General features: G+C 42.0%; 1 protein-coding gene across 2 annotated transcripts; it reads right to left on the reverse strand.

Annotated features, from left to right (window-relative positions):
- Positions 1-4,045: 4,045 nt before the first annotated feature.
- cdc20 (cell division cycle 20 homolog) lies at positions 4,046-24,806 on the reverse strand. Of its 2 annotated transcripts, none has more exons than XM_048538764.2 (11): positions 24,426-24,758; positions 22,473-22,704; positions 18,077-18,243; positions 16,751-16,847; positions 12,422-12,550; positions 12,021-12,217; positions 9,017-9,111; positions 8,672-8,903; positions 7,000-7,125; positions 4,899-5,016; positions 4,046-4,444 (listed from the first exon to the last, which is right to left on the reverse strand). In XM_048538764.2, the coding sequence occupies exons 2-11, from the start codon at positions 22,690-22,692 to the stop codon at positions 4,275-4,277; spliced, it is 1,551 nt and encodes a 516-aa protein (XP_048394721.1). In that variant the 5' UTR covers positions 22,693-22,704; positions 24,426-24,758; the 3' UTR covers positions 4,046-4,274. The 2 variants fall into 2 exon arrangements, with proteins under 2 accessions (XP_048394721.1, XP_048394723.1); XM_048538766.2 differs by having other exon boundaries at positions 4,047-4,444; positions 24,681-24,806.

A 24,806-nucleotide genomic window follows, 5' to 3' on the forward strand; every position in this document is an offset into this window, starting at 1 on the left:
AAATTCATGGTGCCTATCCTTTGGTGGTCCTATACTGCCTTAGTTTGAATTGCAATGTTGACACCTTGGTAATAAAAGTCATTATTTGATACCCGTTGATAAGTGGAGTTTAAACTTTTCATGTTACATTGTTAAAAATGCATACCTTGTCATTTTAAAATTTTCTGTTATCTTAGTAAAAAGCTTGTGTTTATAGAGCACTCTACATGACCACCAGAGAAGTCAAGGCAACTTAAAATCAATAAAGTCCTATTTTGAAATGTAAACATGTTTATAATGAGAAATAAGAAAGTGAGAATTTTTTTTAAAAGGACATAAAAGCTAGAGAAGCACAGATTGAATATTAGTTTCAAATAAAGCTAGTTGCTGTAGTTCAACTAGACCATGCAGCTGCTCTCTGGAGAGAGATGATTGGTGGTAGTTTAACCTGAGTGTGTCTCTCAGGAAAGGTTGAGGAGAGTCCTTTGTGGTAACCCCAGCCAGCGTGGGAATTGAATCTATGCTGTCAGTATTACTCTGCATTGCAAACCAGGCTTACAGCCAACGTTTCAGGCCTAGATCCTTCAGAAAAATTAGTTTTAAGATGCTTTCACAAAAACATCCAACATTGCCTGCTGTGGCTCAGTTGGCCCTCAATCTTGTTCCGACTAGAAATTTCATTCCAAGGCTTGAGTACAACAGTGAAGTCTGACATTGCAACACAGTACTGACAGTGCTCAACATGCTGTCTACTGGATGAGACCTCAAACCAAAGCAGTCATCTGCTGCTTGGATGGATAGACGGATGTAAAAAGATCCCATGACTATTTCAAAAACAAGTTATCCTGAGTGTCCTGTCTAATCAATATTTCAAAAACAAGCAGATCATTACCATTGCTGTTTGAGAGAGTTTACTGAGTGCAAATTAGTTGCCTTCATTCCCCACATTACAACAGTGACTACTCTCAATTAGAACTCAGTTGTTGAGTATAGTGGTCACAAATACTATATGAAAACAACTCTTTTGAAGGTAATTGGATTTTGTTTTGAAAAGGACATATGTTAGATGTATTTTTTAGTTAGAAGCTAGACAAGCACAGAATGAAATCTTTTCTTAAACCAATATTCAGAGTGCATCTTCAAGATTCTTCAGTTAGCAGTTTTTAGAAGCAGTCACTTATTGTATAGTTTGCTACTCTGCAATAATGGCAGTAGTGATTCAGCTGCTACACTTTACATAAACATTCCCTTCAAGGCATGAGCCAAGAAATACGTGGAATGCCAGCTGGAAAAAATAGCTTTAGTAAATTAAAAGAATAAACATTACCTAAAAGCACATTAATAAAATAAAATTTTTTACAGCCAATTAATTTTTTTTGAAGTTGTCACTTATATAGCAAACTCACAGCCAAGTACAGCAAGGTCTCACAAACAATGATATGAACGGCAAGGCTGTGTTTTTGGGATGTCCCATGAGACACGAAATATTAACCAAGCTAACTTAACACCCCTAAAATAAACACAGCTGGAAATACTCTGCAGCATCCAAAAAGAGGGAGAAGCAAAATTAATGCTTTAGATCATCAATTTGAAATATTAATGCTGTTTTTCTTTTAGACTTTTGCATTGTAGGAAATTGAAAACATCCACATCATTTTGCCTCAAGACAAATATATCCTGCTTTACAGAGGCCAAAATTACAGTACACAGATGCAGTCTCACACTACTATCGTAATAAGACTTCCTTGCACTTGTAATGCAACCTCCCTGCAAAAGATGACAATTTGCACCCGTAATTACCTACCTACATCTGTGACACCACCCATGCCCTCCACCTCCTCCAGGACTTCCAATTCCCTGGCCCCCAACACCTCATTTTCACCATGGATGTCCAGTCCCTACACACCTGTATTCTGCATGCAGATGGCCTCAAGGCCTTCTGCTTCTTCCTGTCCCGCAGGCCCGACCAGTCCCCCTCCACCAACACCATCATCCGCCTAGCCGAACTCGTCCTCACCGTCAACAACTTCTTTCGATTCCTCCCACTTCCTACAGACTAAAAGGGGTAGCCATGGGCACCTGCATGGGCCCCAGCTATGCCTGCCTCTTTGTAGGTTACGTGGAACAGGCCCTCTTCCGCACCTACACAGGCCCCAAACCCCACCTTTTCCTCCGTTACATTGACGACTCTATCAGCACCACCTCTTGCTCCCCAGAGGAGCTCGAACAGTTCATCCACTTCAACACCTTCCACCCCAACCTTCAGTTCACCTGGGCCATCTCCAGCACACCCCTCACCTTCCTGGATCTCTGTATCCATTTCAGGCAACCAGCTTGTAACTGATGTCCATTTCAAGCCCACTGACTCCCACAGCTACCTAGAATACACCTCCTCCCACCCACCCTCCTGCAAAAATTCCATCCCCTATTCCCAATTCCTCAGCCTCCGCTGCATCTGCTCCCACGATGAGGCATTCCACTCCCGCACATCCCAGCTGTCCAAGTTCTTCAAGGACCACAACTCTGCTGCTGCCCCCCCCCCCACACCGGTGGTCGAGAACACCCTTGACCGCATCTCCTAAAACACATCCCTCACACCCTGCCCCCGCCACAAGAACCCAAAGAGGACCCCCTCGTTCTCACACACCACCCCACCAACCTCCGGATACAACGCATCATCCTCCGACACTTCCGCCATCTACAATCCGACCCCACCACCCAAGACATTTTTCCACCCCCACCCGTCTGCTTTCCAGAGAGACCACTCTCTCCGTGACTCCCTTGTTCGCTCCACACTGCCCTCCAACCCCACCACACCCGGCACCTTCTCCTGCAACCACAGGAAATGCTACACTTGCCCCCACACCTCCTCCCTCACCCCTATCCCAGGCCTCAAGATGACTTTCCACATTAAGCAGAGGTTCATCTGCACATCTGCCAATGTGGTATACTGCATCCACTGTACCCGGTGTGGCTTCCTCTACATTGGGGAAACCAAGCAGAGGCTTGGGGGCCGCTTTGCAGAACACCTCCGCTCGGTTGGCAATAAACAACTGCACCTCCCAGTCACAAGCCATTTCCACTCCCCCTCCCATTCTTTAGATGACATGTCCATCATGGGCCTCCTGCAGTGCCACAATGATGCCACCCAAAGGTTGCAGGAACAGCAACTCATATTCCGCTTGGGAACCCCGCAGCCCAATGGTATCAATGTGGACTTCACCAGCTTCAAAATCTCCCCTTCCCCCACCGCATCCCAAAACCAGCCCAGTTCGTCCCCTCCCTCCACTGCACCACACAACCAGCCCAGCTCTTCCCGTCCACCCACTGCATCCCAAAACCAGTCCAACTGGTCTCTGCCTCCCTAACCTGTTCTTCCTCTCACCCATCCCGCACCTCCATCTCCTACCTACTAACCTCATCCCACCTTCTTGACCTGTCCGTCTTCCCTGGACTGACCTATCCCCTCCCCACCTATCTTCTTTTCTCTCCATCTTCGGTCCACCTCCCCCTCTCTCCCTATTTATTCCAGAACCCTCACCCCATCCTAAGATCTGCTTGGCCTGCTGTGTTCATCCAGCTCCACACTTTGCTACCACAAAGACGGTTTCTTTGTTGCCTGAAATAAACTTTCAACTATTGCACTTTTCATTTAGCAGGGCTTTTTCTAGTCAGGGGACCTCTAACCTATATTGAAATTCATGAAAACGAGAAAATTCGGAAGACTAGACATTAAGTCAATCAGCATCTATGAAAAAAAGTAGGCTGCATCTGCAAACAGAGGTTAATAGTAGCTTAGTGAATGATCATTTGATTTTTTTTTTGCAATGAACTGAGCCTTGCCTAGACATTAAATTATTGATTTAAATCAAGAATCAAGTTTTAGCTGACTCATGTAAACATGAGTAATTACTGCTTTGGCATTACTTTAGAATGCAAATCCACTTATCAAAAAACTAGCTTAGAATAGAAGAGATTTCAAAAGCTTGTGTAAATCATCTAAGTTTATTGAAAAAAGTAAAAAGATTAAAACCTTTACAATTTTAAAATAGAGGTGTTTATATACAACTTTTAAAAAAAACTTATGTACAAGAAAATCCACTATTCACCATGCAAATAATTCTGAATTTGTAATAAGTGGCTAAGACGATTGAAAATGTAAAATTTGATAAACACTGGTTTCCTTCAAGTTGTATAGCTTAACACTATTTACAAAACTCCTGTTTTAAAACAGGAGTTTTGGCTTCTTGGAGTGAAACTTCTTTTGCATGCCTCACCATGGCAGGAAATATTCTTTATCGAATGCCATGATGCAGTACACTGGCCTGATTGGTTACCATCTTTTTCTTTTTTGCTGGGTCCACAGCAAAGCACTTCCAGATACGGATTGTTTCATCTGCAGCAACAGAGCATACTGTAGTTCCATCTGGGCTTAGAGCAAGGTCCAGCACACGGGCTTGATGACCTGAAATGAGAAACCGCAAGATATGTACATCCACTCGCATGGCATGTCTTAATGTGAAGTAGACAGTACAAGCAGGAGTCTCATTTAAAAATAGACCACAAGAAATCTTCACCTTCACTTAAGTTTGAATCTTAGCACATTTAGCTTGCAGGAATAAGTGAAATGGAATGAACAGACTTCACTCAACAATTGTGCCAATTTGTCACAGCATTATTGTATGTGCAGTCCCAAGGGCAATAATGTAAGCATGAGACTCAAGACAAGACCTCAATTTTTAAATTATCATTAAAATCCATAACTCAGTAGTTGAATATAGTCAATAAACAGAACTATGAAACAGTTGTCTAGCTGATACAAAGACAAAGACAAAAAAAGATGGCACAAAATGTTGTCCCTGACAAATTTAAACTAAAAGTTACACAACATTTATATAGCATTTGAAAGAACATTTCACCTTTGAGCTCAGCTACTTTGGACAAGCTTGGGTACTTCCATATTACCAACTGATTTTGTGAAAATCCATGACCAGACACTAGTTCTTTGTATTCTGTTGACCAGACTATGGAACAGACCTAAAAAGACAACATTAAAATGAGGAGCAAGGTTATACTTGAAACTGTCAAAAGGAAAAACCAATTGCCAAATGGTCAGGTCAACTCATTCAATAGGAGGTATACCCAGGCCCTCCAAAAACCTCCATGTCTAGGATCAATCTTTCTTGGGCTGCCTCCAGAGCCAATATATTTTCTTTGATAGAATACAGAGCTGTTTTGGTCCACTAATTGAGATCTACAGTATCTTCTGGCTGTCAGAGCTATATTCCTTGGAGTCCACCACCCCCTACATTTTCCAAATCAGCATACTTGTTTGATTGGGATAGCCACAGAAGACTGCTGCACTAATTTTGCTGGAGGCACATTCACCTATCTTTGGTTGTTCTCCCTCATAAGGGCCATTTACAACACCTTCGTGAAAACGATCTATTTGCTCATTACTTATACAGCTTATCACTTCAAAAGAATTCAGCTGTGTTAGATATGATTTCATGAAACCATGTTGACTGTTTGATTGTCACACTTCTAAATGTTCTGCTGTTAGATGCTTTCAATTACTAACATTTTCCCACAATGGCAGATGTTAAGCTAACAAACCTATATACTTAATACCTTTGTCCACATGCTTTTTGAATAAGGGCTAAATTGTACCATTTTGTTCCCTAGGGAATCTTTTGCTGACCATTATTAAAAACTTGCCTCATTACACACCACAAGATTCAAAATAGCTTGATCCCTAATTGGATTTGAAACAGATGGTTCTAGGAGACAGCCCCAAATACAATGAATTCTTCTGTGGCTACCTCTGCCAATTTGCTTCCCCCCCCCCAACATCCACAAGACTGTGATTACCCATGGCTAACATACTGCCATCACATGCTGTTTATTGTTCTACAGTATTGAAACTGCTAACAGGCTTAGAGCATATTCCCACTAGTATCATCTCCTGGTTTCTCAACATCAACCATGTGGATTCTACATCTTCCAATCAAAGACTTTTGCTAGCATTCTTATTCCCTCATACCAAGAGGTAATCACCATCTTTCTTCCTGCCTGCCCTTTCAAAGTCATAAGGATTTTAGCTCTGCTTTGATTTCCTTGCAATCATGATTCTGTGCAAGATCACATCCAATAACAAAAAAGTTCATTAATTTAATAATCAAGTGTTATGTTGTTGAATCTTGTATGTAAGAAGTTTCTTTTTGATGCTTTGCAACCAACACCCAATTCTGGGTGTTGTCAAGCCCAATTACCATTTAAAACACAGTCTATTATTACAATCTATCCAGCTTGTGTTTTTTGGATTCATTTGAAGTGTTCTTCCATTATTAAAAACAGGAAAAAAGTGAAAAATCACTTATTTTACAATCTTCTTGATCACCCTAGACATGAGCAAAATCACAGATGCCAAAGCTGAGCATTAGAAATTAGAGATAGTAGGAACTGCAGATGCTGGAGAATCTGCAATAACAAAGGTGTAGGGCTGAACGAACACAGCAGGCCAAAGCAGCATTACAGGAGCAGGAAGGCTAATGTTTCAGGCCTAGACCCTTCTTCAGAAAGAAGGTCTGAAGAAGGGTGTAGGCCCGAAACATCAGCCTTCCCGTTCAGCCTGCTGTGTTCATCCAGCTTGATGTCAGTCCAAGTGTAATTTGGACTGACATTATCCCATTATAATCATTCCTAGGTCTTTAATGATTCCATACTCCACATACCACACTTAGATAGCACAGTTTTTTTCCTATGGATACCTTAAATCTTTTAATTTCACTCAATTTGCTTTTTCCTTGCATTTGTGAATGTCTTTTCTTTAAAGAGTTGCAAGCTCTTGATCACCACATTTGACGTATATTAAGCGTGACATTATTCAATCACTTTTGAACCAACATTAAGTGTCAGCCCAGTTAAATATCTAAAAAAGGACATGTAATCATGCATGGTAACACTAGCTTCAATTCCCATCCAACAATAAATGTCATTATCTTTATTAATACAACTAACCTGTGACCGTGTATCTACAGAATTCAAACAAGATCCAGTATTGGCATTCCAGAGACGAATGAACCGATCACTAGTACCACCACCACTTGCAAGGATACTTGCTTGCCAAGGGCACCAAGCAACTGCCTAAAAAGATCAAAAACCAGCAATGTTTGCAAGTAGATCTCAGTTACAAGAACTAGAAGATAGGGTGGCAGTGGAAGGTTGCTTTTCAGACTGCAGGCCTGTGGTACACCAATGGTCAGAGCTAGATTCATTGCTTTATCATTTATATATGATTAGTAAATTCGCAGCTGACATCAAAATTGGAGGCGTATTGGACAGCAAAGGAGGTTCTCAAATACAATGAAATCTTGATCAGATGGCCAATGGGCAGCAATCTGGGTTTACTTTAGTGAAATGTGTGCGCTGCATTTTGGAAAGGCAAATCAGGGCAGGTCTTATATGCTTAATGTTAAGGTCCTGGGGAGTATTGCTGAACAAAGACCTTGGAGTGGAGGTTCATAGTTCCTTGCAAATGGAAGACAGGGAAGAGAAGATGGCATTTGGTATGCTGCCTTTATTGGTAAGTGTATCCAGTATAGGAGTTGGCAGTCAGGCTGCAAGCTGGACAGGACTTCGGATATTGCATGCAATTCTGGTCTCCGTCATAGGCAAGATGTTGTGAAGCTTAAGGGGTTCGGAAAAGATTTACAAGGTTACTGCCAGGGTTTCAGCAAAGGGAGAGGCTGAACAGGGGGGCCTATTTTCCGTGGAGCACAAAAGGCGAGAGGTGACTTTGTAGGAGGTTCTTAAAATCTGAGAGGCATGGATAAGAAGGTCTTTTCGGTGGTGTGGGAGTGTAAGAGTAGTCAAACAGCATAGGTTTAAATCTTTCCCCTCATCTTTAAAAGGAACCCAAGGGGCAACTTTTTTATTTACAAGGAGGGTACTGTGTACAGAATGAGCTGCTAGATGAAGTAGTGGAGGAGGTTGGTGCAATTACAACATTTCAAAGGCATTTGAATGAATATAGTTAGGAAGGGTTTAAAGAGGGATATGGGCCAAATGGGATAAGACTTCTTTAGGATATCCAGTCAGCATGGACAAGTTGGTCTGGTGTTGTACATTTGACTATGACAACAAAACTTAGACATTTTCTATTGAAAAACCTAGTTTACAAAATTACCTGGAGTTGGAAAATGAGGTATTACCTTTTAACAAGGTGTAAAAATACAGATGGAGATTCTGCCATAAAAAACTCATTAGGTTGAGAAACATGCAAAGTAAAAATTAACAAAACTAGATGTGACTAGGCAATAGTGCAACCAAAATTGGTTAATTTTGATAGCTAAAAATTCCTTTTCCAGCTAGGAGTTAAAATCTTGCTTCAACACCAGACATGTGGTACAAGTTCAAATTAGTCAACAAAGCTAATCTAATCAGTGAATAACCTGTGGAGACAAGACAAAGAATTCAGGTCAACTTGCTCCACATGCTGCTACAATAGAATAGTAGCTCAGTAGGTATCTTGCTATGCATTCAGATTTATACATTTGATACTGACCAGAATTTCCACTGAAACTAATTCACTACAGCTAGCTTTTATTTTCTAAAATGTGTTTTAGAAATTGAACCCTATAAAGATCAAACTGCAACCTTAAAGCTGTCACCCAGTTGAAAAATAATTTACCTTAACAGCACCCTGGTGCTGTGTGAAAGTGTGCAATGGTAAGCACTCTGCATCATTCCCAGGAACACTAGGCCAGATATTCAGTATGTTGTCATTCCCACCACTAGCAAGATATCTCCCATCAGGTGACCACTTTAAGCCACAGACCTCCTGAGTGTGTCCAGTCAGAGTAGATACATGATGTTCTGCCACACGAACATCATGGTGGTGGATTTGACCTGTTCTGGAGCCACTGAAAGTTGGGATTGCAAAATGTTAGAGATGTATACTTCTACATTCTGAATTACACAGAAAATAAGTAGTTTTGAGTTCTAAGTGTACAGTATCTTACTAGAATATTTTTACCTGGAAAGAATATAACTGCTCCAACTGAGTGCTCCTACTCGTACGGTGTGACTCACCATATTCCTTAGGCGTTTCTGGCGCTCAACATCCCAAACCTTAAAACAAAAAATATTCGTAGAAGAATCAGGATCAGAAATTGTATACACTGCAGAGTCCAAAAACAAGACAACTACACTTGCAAGCTAGCAAATCATACATAAAAGCTAGCCTCAGACCCTAAAATCAAAGTCCACAGCATTACACTGTAAAGACACATGAGATAGTAGTAGTGCAGTTTATCATTGCAACCTCAGCAATACAGTAAAAAACAATTGCTTCTTATAGTTTGTAGAATAAAATTGAATTTGAAAGTTTTTATTACTGAAAAAACATGGAACTTTTGTTTTGCATTCATCAGGACAAGTTACACAATACCATTTATACTACTTTGAGAAGACTGTGGATTGGTTCGTAAGTGGATTCTGTTTGGTCGAGGCATTTTTACAGAAAACACCAAGCAATTAACAGCCGAGCTTAAGTTGAAAAAAGTCAGGTTGTTTCAAGGCAATGCCTGGAGAAATGAGGCAGAGAATGGCTGTCACCTATTCTGCTGAAGGGAAACTTGCTTGCAACATTGCATATGTCTACATGCTTGGACATTTGCTAAATGCTGACAAAGTGTGAACAGTCAGTGTAGCATCCACCTGTGTACTGGAAACTACACCAATGCAGAGGGCTCTATTTTTCATAGCCAGAAGTGCTCTTACAACTGAACGTCTCCCCCAATGACTAATCAGCCATGGCATTTTTCATCTACAATCAACACCAGTAAATCACTAATTTTCCCAATTGATTAATTTCATCTACTCATTTTTTTTTCCTAAGTGTTGAAATGTTATTACAATAGTTACTGGGCAAGACTTTTAGGAACAGGATTTGCTTGCATTTGGAAAAGAATGAACTTTAAAGCACCAAATTTGATTGCATGGTTTTGGGGGAAGTGACAAATAATTAATGAGGATAGTGCAGTGGATGTTGTCTACATGGCCATTACTAAAGCATGTGACATAAGGCCCCTCATTAGAGCCTGATCCAAGTGATCAAGGTGCATTGAATTGAGGAGAGTTGCAAGTTGGATACAAAATTGGCTTGGTCATAGAAAATAGGGTAGTTGTAGAGGGTCTTTTCCTGACCAGGAGACTGACTAGTAAAGTTCTCCAAGGATCAGTTAGGACGATACAGATCAATTGAAAGCTGACCAAGAGAAACGCAAGGTGATTTATTTTGGAAAGTCAATGCAAAAAGTATAACATGACAGGAACCTTAGGAACATTTGATGTAGAGGATCTTGGGGTCCAGGGTCCTTAGCTCCCAGAAGAGGGCAACACAACTGAACAAGCTGATAGAAGGCTTGCTTTCAGTCAGGACACGGAGCATGAAAGTTGCAAGGTCATACTGCAGCTGTTCAAAACTCAGGTGACATTTGGAGTCCTGTGTGCAGTTTTAGTCACTACACCACAAAAGGATGTTGAGGCTTGAGGGTACAAAAGGGGTTTAACTAGGATGTTGCCTGAATTGGAACAGATTAGCTGTAAGGGACAGTTGGATAAAGTTGCGTGGTTTTCACAAGTTTCAGACTGAGCAATGATCTGTCAAATACATAAAATTGAGACACATGGATAGTTAGAGCCTTCCCCTGGAAGGAAATGTCAAATTGGGGTGGTGGGGGCACGGCAGGCGGGGCAGTGGCATTGTTGGTGGTGGAGGACTTCTTACAGGAGGGCCCAAGAGGACTTTTAAAAAGTTATGGATGCCTGGAATGCACTGTTGAGGTGGGTGAAGCAGGGTACAGTAGGGGATGGTGGTATTGAAGTAGACACGTTAGCAAAGTTTAAGCAGCATTGAGACACAGGCAGGGGCAGGGATACAAACCATGTACAGGCAGTTGGGATTAGTTTTGAACTGAAGCATAATCAGCACAGATATGGGACAAAAACAAAGAGGATCTGTTCCTGTGCTGTACTTTGTTCTTGACCAAGAATTTGTCTCTAGCCACAAGTTAAATTAAACAACAGCAGGAGAGAAAGGCAAATCAGCACAGAGCAGATAGAAAACAAAGGGGGAACACATCTCTTGCAAGTAGCAAATCACGAGGTCTGTTTCTGTTCAGCAGACAGGAAAGTGCTTGCTAAAGAGATCTAAATTCTTGAAATCTGGAATTCAGCTCAAAAGAAGAGCCATATTCAGCTTGCACTGCTACTTACTACAGACGTAACAGACCGACTTTTCTTCTATCATATGCCGTTATTTGAAAACCTGAGAAATTGAAGGGTATGTTTCTAGATGTGGCTAAACTTAAACAGGGTCATTGGTTAGTAAGTTGAAAAGCAACTCTGGAAAGCTATACAACAGGACAGTCATACCAGGAATGAGGGTAATTGGCTGGTAAAATGTTATTTGATAGGATTCTGACGGAGTCTGCATTAGCTTATTGTGGAATTGTGTAGTTACAGTTTTGGAACTGACATGGGTGCTTGTGAAAGATGAATCTGATTTGTTAAAAAGTATATTTATCATTTCAAGTGTAATCCTCATGTTGCATTTTAATTTGCTTTGTCTCCAGTTTTAATTTTAGTGTAAGCTACAAAAGCAAATTCTGTCAGCAATGCCTTCTTGGGAAGAGATGTTCAACGAACCTTGCTTTAGTTACTGCTGATTTCCACAAGCACCAGAACAGTGTCTTCAGTTTGTGCTGGCTAAAAACCAAATGCATCTGCTATGAAGCATTGTAGAAAGTAAGCCATCTTAGATTGAGATCATTGAAGTTAACATCAGTTTTAAGTTATTTTTTCTGGTGAGATATGAAGCAAATCTAACTTCAGTATAATTAATATCTACAAGTATACTTGCTCGCCACTATAGAAGAGATCAAGACAAGATTAAACATTGACAATTCAGATGCTTTTAGACAGATTACAATGGTTGCTTCATCTGCCAAGTAAAACCTATCAATCACTGTTCTTACCTGAACCTCTCCACTCCTTGTTCCAACTGCCAGATAGTTGCCTTCTTTTATCCATGACACAGAAGCAATGTAATCTTCCTGACCCTCCAATTGCACAAGCAATAAGATTTGACCAGATTCAGCATGCCAGAGATATACATTATTTCCAAGGCCCACAGCCAAGTAATTCAGTGAGCTCCAATCAATCAGATTTAGGTCTGAAAGGTGGAATGGGCATGGTGAGAGGAAAGGAGGGAAAGCAAAGAAAACCAACGTAATGCAGAAAAAGACAAAGACTTAATTCTATTTTATATAAAAATCAATGTTGTTGCATAAATTGAAAGATAACTAGGCAAGATTATGCAAACCAGGTATTTATTTTCTCATGTAGAGGTGAAGAATGTTTCTACTTCATAACTTACAGTAATCATTCCTGATCTCTGGAGCATCCAAAATTCTCTCTGGCATTGAGGGAATGTAGCGAGTGGACTTCTTGGTGGAGCTCGGTGTTGTTGACTGACTGTACAGAACCTTCAGATTATTCTGGTAACCTGGAAAACAAGGACAAACTAAAACCACAGGACATGAGTGGAGGGCCTCCCTACCCAATGGATGGAACTCCAGCTGAGAAAACCACAGAACAGAAGGATTCTAGGAACAGCTAACAAGTAGTACTTTAGTAGAAACAGCCAATTCCAAAATTGAACTATTTAATCCTCTGCACTGTTATTTTACAGTATTGGGCAAGTTCAGCCCTAACAAGTACCCTAACCCACCCACCCCTTTTTACATTATCTACAACCTCAAAGCACTCCAAATAAACTAACTAGATATTAGAATTACCTCCACGAGAACATTGAGCACAACCAGAAATTAATTCCTGGATGAGCTGCCCACAAATCTCCCCTCCCCTCCAAAATAAGGATGACCCAGAGTACACAAAATAACTTAAATAAATACAACTCTTTTGCTTAAAGAGCATTGATAAACTCTACAGTTAACACTGAAGTCAGAAAGGGCAAATTGGGAAGCTCCTTACAAGAACAGCTTCCAGTGTATTTAAGCTAGAACAAATTATTCAATTAGAGATAATGGGAACTGCAGATGCTGGGAGAATCCAAGATAAAGTGTGAAGCTGGATGAACACAGCAGGCCAAGCAGCATCTCGGAGCACAAAAGCTGACGTTTCGGGCATAGATCTTTCAGAGGGGGGGGGGGATGGGGAGAGGGTACTGGAATAAATTAGGGAGAGAGGGGGAGGGCAGACCGAAGATGGAGAGAAAAGAAGATAGGGAGAGGAGCGTATAGGTGGGGAGGTAGGGAAGAGATAGGTCAGTCCAGGGAGGACAGACAGGTCAAGGAGGCAGGATGAGGTTAGTAGGTAGGAAATGGAGGCGTGGCTTGAGGTGGGAAGATGGGATAGGTGAGGGGGAGGACAGGTTAGGGAGGTGGGGGCAAGCTGGGCTGGTTTTGGGATGCAGTGGGGGAGGGAGAGATTTTGAAGCTTGTGAAGTCCACATTGATATCATTCTCCACGCAGTGGTCGAGAACACCCTTGACTGCGTCTCCTGCAACACATCCCGCACACCCCACCCCCACCACAACCACCCTAAAAGGATCCCTCATTCTCACATACCACCCCACCAACCTCCAGATACAACACATCATCCTCTGACTTCCACCATCTACAATCCGCCCCACCACCCAAGACATTTTTCCATCCCCACTGTGGTCTGCCTTCCAGAGAGACCACTCTGACTCCCTTGTCCACTCCACACTCCCCTCCAACCCCACCACACCACACCCAGCACTTTCCACTGCAACCACAGGAAATACTACACTTGCCCCCACACCAGGCCCCAAGATGACTTTCCATACTAAGCAGATGTTCACCTGCACATCTGTCAATGTGGTATACTGTATCCACTGTGGCTTCCTCTACATTGGGGGAACCAAGCGGAGGCTTGGGGACTGCTTTGCAGAACACCTCCGCTCAGTTTGCAACAAACAACTGCAGCTCCTATTAGTGAACCATTTTAACTCCCCCTCCCATTGCTTAGACAACATGCCCATCATGGGCCTCCTGCAATGCCACAATGATGCCACCTGAAGGTTGCAGGAACAGCAACTCATTCCACTTGGGGACCCTGCAGCCCAATGGTATCAATGTGGACTTCACAAGCTTCAAAATCTCCTCTTCACCCAGTGCATCCAAAAACCAGCCCAGCTTGTCCCCACCTCCCTAATCTGTTCTTCCTCACCTATTCCCCCAACACCACCGCGCCCCCCCCCCCCCACCCCCCGCCCAAGCCATACCTCCATTTCCTAGCTACTAACCTCATCCCGCCTCCTTTCCCTGTTTGCCCTCCCTGGACTGACCTATCCCCTCCCTACCTGTACTCTCCTCTCCACCTTCGGTCTGCCTCCCCCACCACCCCCCCCCCCTCCCTATTTATTCCAGAACCCTCTCCGAAGGAGGGTCTAGGCCCAAAACATCAGCTTTTTTGTGCTCCTGAGATGCTGCTTGGCCTGCTGTGTTCATCCAGCTTCACACTGTCATCCAATTATTCAATTAGAATGGTTATGTTAATTACTGCTGGCATTCAAGCTGCATGTTCGAAGCTGTTAAACAAAGGCAGGTTGTGGTAAAGAGGAAGGGAAAAGCAAGTTACTGACTTGGGTCTCAAGGAATAGCCAAAACAAGCATGTAGATGGAGAAATTGCAGTTAGAATGAAATGGAGAAGTCCAAAAAAAATACTAGCCACTTTCTCCTTAAAAGAATGTCGCTCTCAGGACAAGAATGCATGTAAAACATCCAGAATAGTAAGTGCTAAAAGACCAATATCTACTTTAGACCAGTCTTCTGGGAAGAACATTGTTCATCTCCCCACCCCAAAAATCCCAATTATGCAATACTCACTGCTCATCTTATTTTGTAATTAGAAATGTAGCAAGCTCAAGTTATTTAATGCTATACCAAATGCCTTTTGACCACTGGCATATGTTCAGTCCTAATTACTTTTTAAGCAAAGGTTACTTTGTTCTCTCCACAGACTCAACACTACAAAACAATGGGTAGCCTCATACCTGAGAAGAGAAATAATTTGCAAGTTGGAAGCTCAGAAAATGGTAGCCATCTATGGACATTGAATTCACCTAGTTAGTATTTCAAGTCACAGGAATTTGGCATTTGGAAGAGATTGATATTTGATTTGGATTTAAAATCCTTGCACTTAACAATTGCTAATATTCAAATCTGGCTGTTAAGAAAGGTATCAAGACCAAGAATGTATTATTCCAGGTAAGAAATCCAACCATGAAATTTAGACCTCAAGGTGACAATCATTACTTGGATAAACAAACTTGAGATCTTGAATGACCCCTTCACCCTATGTACACCACTACCCTATTTCTAATCTGCTTGAAGACGTTGCCCCTCATTTCAGGGCATGCAAAGCTCAAATCTCCCTCAATTTAGTTTCTACTTCAAAACATTTAACTGCATGTGGAAATTTTTTTGTCATAGATATCTCACCACACCCCTCCTGTCCTATTGGCAGTCTTTGCCACTTGACAACATTTACTTCAATGCTCACCACTGTTCAGATGGGGATGGATTGCCCTTTCCAGATTCTATGCATGCAATTCAAGTTTTATCTACTTGCATCCTTCCCACGCACTGACTCCACAGCATTCAGAAGAATCACTTTGTACACAATGACACCCAATCCAGCTCTACTTTATCTTTGAATTGCTAGGCTGACATTCACCGTTAGATGAGCAGATATTTAAATCATGGAAACCAAAGCCAGCAGCTTCAGTTTTGATCGCAAACTATTGTACCCAACGAGAGAAGCCTCAGATTACTCAAAAGCTCAGCAGTGTCATCAGCAAGAGTACCATTTGCAATTCCAGAGTAATAGTTGTCTTCAACTGGATGAACATGCCATTCTCATAACTTAAATTCCACAAGGTGGTGTCTAATACTACTGTATTATCAGGAAGAAAAGTCTAGTACGTACTTTGGCACTATTAGTACTTCAGTTATTCTCTTAAGAATCCTCCCTCTCTATCATGTTTTAGACCCCAACTGTGTCATGCACACCTACTCCCTTCTCAGGGCTGCAACTTCAGCACCCTGGTGTACCATCACCAACGAATTTCCTACTATGCCAATACTCCACACAAGTACAGAACCTTCCTTTTTACACAAGTTTTTGACAGAGGAAGGATGACAAAAACTCACATTAGTAACACACTTGTTCTTAATTCTTGGAGACCAAACAGATTGTATAACTGATTTGTAGAACCCTTCAGTCTTAAGTATGATGGACCTTCACTATCTAGTCATTAAATCCAACACTGGACAACTTTACGCAATTTTAATAAAGGGCAGACCATAATTGTCTCCAGATTGTGCCAGATCCCTCAACTGCTAGTGAAAAACAGTGGCTCCAAAGGGATTGAGAAATTGATAAGGATGGACTGAAAAGCTTCCATTTTGAGGAATAGCCAGATGTTACTGCACTGGCTTGCATATCAAGTCTCAACTTGTGAAAACCTCATGATTATACTTCATAACCTGAACTCAATAGGCATTTCAGATGACCATATTTTAACCCTCAGTCACACTTCACCTCTTACTTTCAAGATCAAGATGGACTCATTTGTTACTATCAAATTTCTGATCCAGCTAAATATTCCTAAGTACTTGTTAACCATTCTAAGATTAAAAACAAAATTAAAATACCTTCTGGTGCAGAAAGAGGTTTCCCACTCAGACGTAGAACTTTTGCCTGCTGAACATCATAACCATTCAAGTTCATAGACCAGGTCTTCTGTTGCTCCTGGAGAAAAGATACCATAATCTATTTCACGAACCAATGTAGGGACAAACTGGATCCAAAACTGGCTTAGTGTCAGGAAGCAGAGGCTGAAGTTTGAAGGTTAAGAGACGGTTCAGATTTGGTGCTGGTACCCGTTTGCAGTACAAGTTAATCTATTCATGAGCATAAAAACTATTATTAGTAAGACCAGACAGTGGTGTGGTAAGTAGCAAGGAGGAAAGCCTTAGGCTACAGGACAGAACTGACAGGCTGAATAGTTACAAATGAAATGCGACATTGAAAAGAAGGGCAATGCACTTTGAGATGATGATGATGATCATCAAAGCAAGGGCTTACACATCAACTGATAAGACCCCAGGAAAGAGGATTAGAGGGACACTAACCTGGCTCACTGACCCTTTAAAAATCAGAGTTAAGATGGCTAAGGCAGTATATGGGATATTTGCCTTTATTAGAGTTCAATGCAAGAGCAAAAAGACAATGGAATAGTCAGGTCTATTAGTTATACCATAGCTGCAGTACTCAATGCAGTTCTGGTCACGACAGCTTAGGACAGATAATGACTGCACCAGAGTGCAGAAGAGAATCACCAGGACATGGCCTAGCCTGGAGCAATTCAGCTGAACATACATGGCTGGGTGGGAGTATTGTGCTTAGAACATAGAAAGCTGGTGGGGTGGGGATAGGGATTGAGTAAGGGAAGGAGGAATCTAAAGTGTACAAAGTTTTAGGGGCCATTGAGAGGATCTTTCCACCTTACCAGGAGTAGTTTTGGGGTGAAAAATAAAAACAGGTGGCTTAGAGGGGATTTGAAGAAAGAACTTTTCACCCAAGGACTCACTGCCTTAAAAAGAGACAAAACACTCAAGACAAGTAGTAAATGCCATAGCAAAAGGGCTACAGGCCATGTGCTAGTATAGGCAAGATACTTGATGACAAGCATGGATGCAATGGGCCAAAGAATTTTTGCAGCATTGAAACAGGCTCCATGAGTAACCTAGAAATAATATAGTTTAAGATTTTTACAATGGTCTACAGTGTTATTCCTCATACCAGATGGGCCTAGTGAAAACATCTATATCCAATCTGCTTTCAAATAGCAAAGCACAAACAAGATCAACAGCATTTGTTGATCAGTTTTACAATCATAAATTATGAAGCATCACAATAGTTTGCTGAATTGTTTTGAAATCAAATTTGTTACTGTTAAGTTAATCTTTTGTACTCACTTTCTTGGTTGGAGATTCATTTTCTTGCTCATTTTCTTTAGAGATCAAGAAGTGTGCTACCTCCATTTGTGCTGCATTACGGATTGGAATGTAACGATCACCACCTGCTTTTGACGGAGTCCCTTGAACACGGGAACATTTTGAAGACTTGGGAGTTTTTGCTTTTCCTGTAAGCCAAAAAGAGATAGAAGTGACCATTGTTGCAGCTTTCATTCTTCCAGAGCCATTTCAATTATCACAACAATCACCAACGTGGCTGAAGGGATTCACATGGAAAGATAACGAATTAGTAGGAAACAATTGAGAAGTTGCAGTACATAGAGCAGTCTGCTTCACCACAATGCTCTCTGGGAAGCATCAAAAAGTGAGGCAGGGCAAGAGAAGCAGCTGACAGCGTATGGTCAGTATTTATCATCTTTATTCGCACTTAATTTGTCAGGTTTTATTTTGGATTGAGCATGCAAGAGCAATAGTGCACTGGTCCAGAGAGGAGCCCTATTAGCAATTAATATTTGCTTTTAGGGGTAATCCAAGGCTTAACATAAATAGTTTACAGAAGAAGAGCACAAGACAATTGTGTGCCGCTGGATGAACACAGCAGGCCAAGCAGCATCTCAGGAGCACAAAAGCTGATGTTTCAGGCCTAGACCCTTCATCATAGGCCTGAAACCTCAGCTTTTGAGCTCCTAAGATGCTGCTTGGCCTGCTGTGTTCATCCAGCTCCACACTGATTCTCTGCCATCTGCAGTTCCCATTATCTCTGATCAGCATGTGTGCCCTTTCTATTCTATGTACTGCAGCTCCTGGATCCCCAAGTTTCAGGAGGCCAAGAGAATTGTCAATTGCACACGGATGATCACTTCACAGATTAAGGTGTCACAGGGAGGGAAATGGATGCCCACACAGGATTAGGCAAGCAATGCAGGAATCAGTGATGGGCATTCCATTCCCCTTCAATGGATATACCACTAGGACATTGTTGAGGAAAACAGCAATAGCCACGTGTTGATTTTGTTGTACAGAGGAAAAATAAAAAAAGTGTAAGAAGTTTATAGAAATAGGAGATTCAATCACAAGGGGAATTGGTTGACATTTGTGACTACAAGCAAGACTCCAGTTTGGTACATTGCCTCCCAGGTACTAGGGTCAAGGATCAAACGTGGTTTGGGAGTTTGTGTGCACGCGCGTGCATGTGCAGAGAGAGAGAAGCAAGCAAGGATAAAATCTTAAGAGGATATGGGGAATTGGGAAGCAGTTTAAAAACAGCAGGTTTTCAAAGGTAGATGATCTCAGGATTGCTAAGCATCAAGGTCATGGTGGAAAAAGCAGGATGTATCAGATGGTTGTGTGGCTGGAAACAGTGCCAGGTGAAGTTTCAGAATCCTGGTATCAGTTGAGGGAGGTGTCATCAGAACAAGCTGAACAGGTTGGACTAGAATTGATAGAGTGTATTTGCTGGTGTAGTCTGGGAGGGTTTAAAAATTAAAGTGTCAGGGATGGGAGAAGTGGGCAGGTGGTAACCCATACTGGCAAACAAGGCGGGGGGGGTGAAACAGAAACAGAAAGTGAAAGTGATTGACAGTGTAAAGAGCAAGAACCAAGCACGGCCACAGTGCAAACAATAGTCTAAGATGTTAAAAAGATAAAAGGTGAAAGCTAATCTTAATACACAGCAGATTCAAAGTGATCTAGTTGCACAACAAACAGATGATAGCTGGGATTACTGCTGTGGATGCAGGATGATCAGGGATAAGTAGCAAATATTATGGTTTATTTGTTTTAAGGGCAGAGAAGAAAGGGAGGTTTGGTGACATTACTGATTAAGGAAAACAGTAGCACAATAATGAAGGATATTACCTCTAGTGAAGTGGAATCTGTATGGGTATAGCTTAGAAACATTAAGGGGCAGAAAAATAATAGGTGGGTTGTAAATAGCCCCAAAAGTGTAGTGGTAAGGTTACAGGAAGCATTAAAATAGAAAACTGGAGATAAGCAGTACAGCTATAAATATAGCAACTTTAAATGTAGATGGAAATCAAAACTGTAACTATGCTGTAGAAAAGGAATTGTTACAGTCCCACATTTAGTTTACACCCCAAATCTGATATCATGCCTTTTTTAAGAAAGGCAATGTACAGAATGGTCTCTAGACCAATTCATCCAAGAGCCAACTAGACAACAGGCCATTGCCAAATATTCCTTTCTCATGGCAGAATGTAACTGTACAATTCTACTTGGAAGAGAGGGTGACCACAAAGATGGCATTCATTAAGCTGGAGAATGACAATTGATTCTGAGACCAGGATCCTGAATCTAAAAAAATTAGAATGGAATGAGGTGCCATTAAATTGCACAGCACTGCTTTAAGTGATGACAGTGGATAGGTAATAGCAAACATTTAAAGAATATGTACAACTTTTAATTCCTGTCTGACAAAAATAAAGTGAGAAAAGTGGCCCTAGAAATAACAGATGTATTGGCAGTCATCTTTCAAAGATTCTAGAACAATTCCTATGGATTGAAGGGTAGTGAACGTAACCCCACCATTTAAAAAGATAGCGAACAGGGAATTATAAACTGGTTAGTCTGATATTAGTAGTGGAGGAGAAAATGCTGGAGTCCATTACAAAAGATTAATAGCACAGTACTTTGAAAACAGTGACAGGATTGGATGGCCTCAGCATGCAATACAATGAGTTGGTAAACTACTACTGCAGCTGTAAAGGGCCTTAAATGAAACGTAGGCCCTGTAAACAGCTTTGCTCTCAAGTAATTGCATTACAAGCAGCTCAGGGAAGATTCATTTGACCTGGCATCAAGGTGTTAGCCTTTGAAAGGTTGATCAGTGTGCATCTTAGAAGTCAGGTGATCTTATTGAACAATACAAGACACTGAATAATCTAATAAAATGGATGCTTGGGAACTAGGAGATAGACTATTTGTGTAAGTCTTATTTTGCAAAGGGTTATTGGTCTGTTGGACCAAGTTTCCACTGCTGTCTGGGGAAACTAAGTTGATGAATATAGTCAAGTAATGAGGAAATCAAGGGTTATGGTGCTCAGGTTATTTGCTTCTCTATTCTTACGGGATGTTGGCCATCAGTGGGGAAAGCTCAGACAAGTATGCTCTGATTGTACCAAACAATATGGCCATCATGCAGATAGATGTGATGCAGTAAGCATTTCATTGTATGGTGATAACAGCACCTTGTCATATGTGCATATACAAGATCAGGTAAGCGTTCCAGCCACCATGGATCTGACCTCAAGCCATTTACCCACATTATTCACAATTCTCTTCCACACTTGGGTCACGATAGACGCACACACTGCCACCCACCATGGTATTCACTTGAAACCGTCTGCTACCTCATCCCTCACAATGACCGCCAAAAGAGAATCCCCAGTCCTCACACTACCCCGCCAACCTCCAGATACAACGCATCATCCACCGACACTTCTGCCATCCACAATCCTACTCCACCACTAAAGACATTTTTTCCCAACCCCACCCTTGCCTGGCTTCTGGAGAGACCACCCTCTCCGCTACTCTCTTGTCCACTCCACGCTCCCCTCCAACCCCACCGCACCGGGCACTTATCCCTGCAGCCGCACGAAGTGCTACACCTGCCCCCACACCACCTCCCTCACCCCCATTCCAGGCTCCAAGATACTTTCCACATCAAGCAGATGTTCACCGGCACATTCGCCAATGTGGTATATTGTATCCATTGTACCTGGTGTGGCTTCCTCTACATTGGGGAAACCAAGCGGAGGCTTGGGGACTGCTTTGCAGAACATCTACGCTTGGTTCGCAGTAAACAACTGCACCTCCCAGTCGCAAACCATTTCAACTCCCCCTCCCATTCCTTAGACGAGGTGTCCACCCTGGGCCTCCTGCAGTGCCATTATGATTCCACCCGTAGGTTGCCAGTCTTTAACTTAGATTGATGTTACACATCAGACATTTTCCTGAAAAGCTGCTTTTGAGTTTACTACATGTTTTGTAAATTTCATCACCATTCATAGGTGGTTAAGGATGAAATAAGGCATATAAAGAAACAATGTTTTGTAGGTATGAGCATCTGCTGTACTTCAGAATACTGCATAAGTAACATAGGGTACACTCAGGAAAACATGACATGAAATCCAATTGGCTGAAATTAAAGATTACAAGCATTGCAACTATTACCAATATGAGTGCGGCATTTTCCAGTAGAAATCCAAGCTAAGAAGGAACTATATCTCTATTGTCTAGTTCTCTACCCCTGTATAGTCAGAATTTGGTGTACAATGTGGAAGTTTTAAAAAGGTCTAAAGTCTAATGAACACAATGTTGATATGAACAATAGAAACTACAGCAATCTTGATGTAGCAAATAGAAAGTTGAGAGTTACCTGGTGTTTTGCTGGGTGTCACCACCTTGGATGCATTAAGTGACCGATTTGTTGTTTTCATTGGTGATAGACCACTGGTATTAGCAGATGTTGACATTGACCCAGAAACACTATTGTTTTCCTTCGCTTTCCGCTGCCACCTAGCTAGTGGCCCATTTGTTATGGGAGCATCCAACTTCAGAAGGTTGTTGATGTCACTCTCAAAAACAAATTGAGACATTCTTCACACCTTCTGCGAAGTGCAGAGACATTAAAAATAGGTCAGGAGGAAGCCAACCACAATTTAGCCTAGCCTCAAGTTTCATTTGATACATATTTACAACTGCCAGTCATTTTGAAGCTTTCCAGCCACCACAGACCTTACCTCAAAAGCAGGTTACCCCCATTATTCACACTTCAGGCAACACACTCGTTCCAAGCTTTTGGGTCATGATACACATTTGCACTCTGTGCCACCTGTCATGGTATTCACATAAAACAGTCTGCTGCCCACCCCCAACTGAAACATGTTTACTCCACTTGGGTTATATAGAGTCATATAGCATGGAAACAGGCTCTTTGGCCCATATCTATTCTGATCAACAGACAAACTACATTAAGCCAATTTACCTGTACTTAGTCCACAGCTTATGCACTGGCATATTAAGTACATAAGGCTAAATGTTTCAAGGATATTTGCCTCCACCAGGCTTTCAGGTAGCATGTCCCATATTTCTACTACCCCTGGGTGAAAGCCTCCAGATTTCCTCTAAACCACTTACGTCCTTTCGTATTAGGCAAGGCTACCGTGGTTTGGTGCGCGTGTGGGTGGGGGGAGGCGGTGGTGTGCACACAGAGGAGCAGCACAGTGGTCTGGATTTAACAGCAACCAGAGTGGTAGCACTAGCCACTCAGCCTTAAATAACTAATCCTCAAGGATTCAGTTTGTGTGTCTGCCACAGATAAATGAAACTACTAACAGGAAAAGGTTTCCAAAAAAAACACACAATCCTCAATAGAAAGTAAGCACAGCACATCTGTGCAAAAGACAAGGGCACTGAATTTCTAAACATCTTCAGTAAGTCTCCCAGGGTCTGCAGTACAGATATCAGTGTTTAATCAGACTGCAATTCTATGCACTCCACAAACATATCAAGCACTGGATACTGCAAAGGCTATGGGCATTACCAATATTTCAGCACTTGCACAAATGAAACATGCGCTTCAGGATTCATACCACACCTTACTCCAAGGGAAAGGATCCCAACAAACAGCAAAGCGTTGGTACTGACAGGACTCAGAAACTGCCAACATTTGCTCAGAAGAGGCCTGCTCACTGGCACACAGTTTGGGTTTTGCCAGGGTTACTCAGCTCCTGCCCTCTTTACAACCTTGGTCCAAAGATAAAAAGCATTGAACACGAGATAAAAGGTAACAGTCTTTGAAATCAAGGCAGTAATTAATACAAGTGGCACCAAGTACCCTCACAAAACTGGAGTCAACAGGTATCAAGTGGAGAACTTAGGAGCACAAAAGCTGACATTAGACCCTTAGTCTAGACCTGAAACATCAGCTTTTGTGCTCTTAAGATGCTGCTTGGCCTGATGCATTCATCCAGCACCACATTTTGTTATCTCAGATTCTCCAGCATCTGCAGTTCCCATTATCTCTCTCCACCCCCAAGTGGAGAACTGTTTTGCATTGGTAATGACTCCAAATTGACAGTGATGACTGTTACAAGTACCAGATTATTAGCACTGTTGACAGTTAACCACCACACGTACACAACAGCAGTTTCACGTAAATTCAGGATCACAGTGTTTACAACTCAAAAGGCCCTCCACCCCATCAGCCTGCTAGTCATCAATTCTATTCAAAACACAATTTCGGAGGTCTATAGCCTTGTTTGTGAAGGTGAACCCAGCCCTTATGGGCGAGAGGCAAGGACATCACTAGAACACTGCTAGAGCTAACCTTTTTGTAACCTTAGAAGCTCTGGCGTTTCAAGTGCACGATTAGAGACCTCTCAAACGTCCTGGGGAATTCACATCCCTGCCATTCTTACACGCAGAGAGCTCCCGATACCCACCAGTCGCTGGGTGAATATAAAATCCTCAATAGGATCTGCCGGTATAACTCAGCCCAACTTGAGCACAGAATGAGGCAAAACAAAATTAAAATCAGGGATGCGAGGGGAGTCTCACTGTTTCCTCAGGCCCGACTCAGTACCTTTTGTTCTCAACTCCTGGTGCTCAATCTCACTACAATTGAAGCCTTTTCACCACCAGTTCCGCTCAAAATGGCTGCATGCCGTTGCCTCTGGATTTAAATCCCAGCTGCCAACCGCCCCACCAA

This window comes from Stegostoma tigrinum, chromosome 8 (assembly GCF_030684315.1).
Source record: "Stegostoma tigrinum isolate sSteTig4 chromosome 8, sSteTig4.hap1, whole genome shotgun sequence".
Classification (NCBI taxonomy): Eukaryota; Metazoa; Chordata; class Chondrichthyes; order Orectolobiformes; family Stegostomatidae; genus Stegostoma; species Stegostoma tigrinum.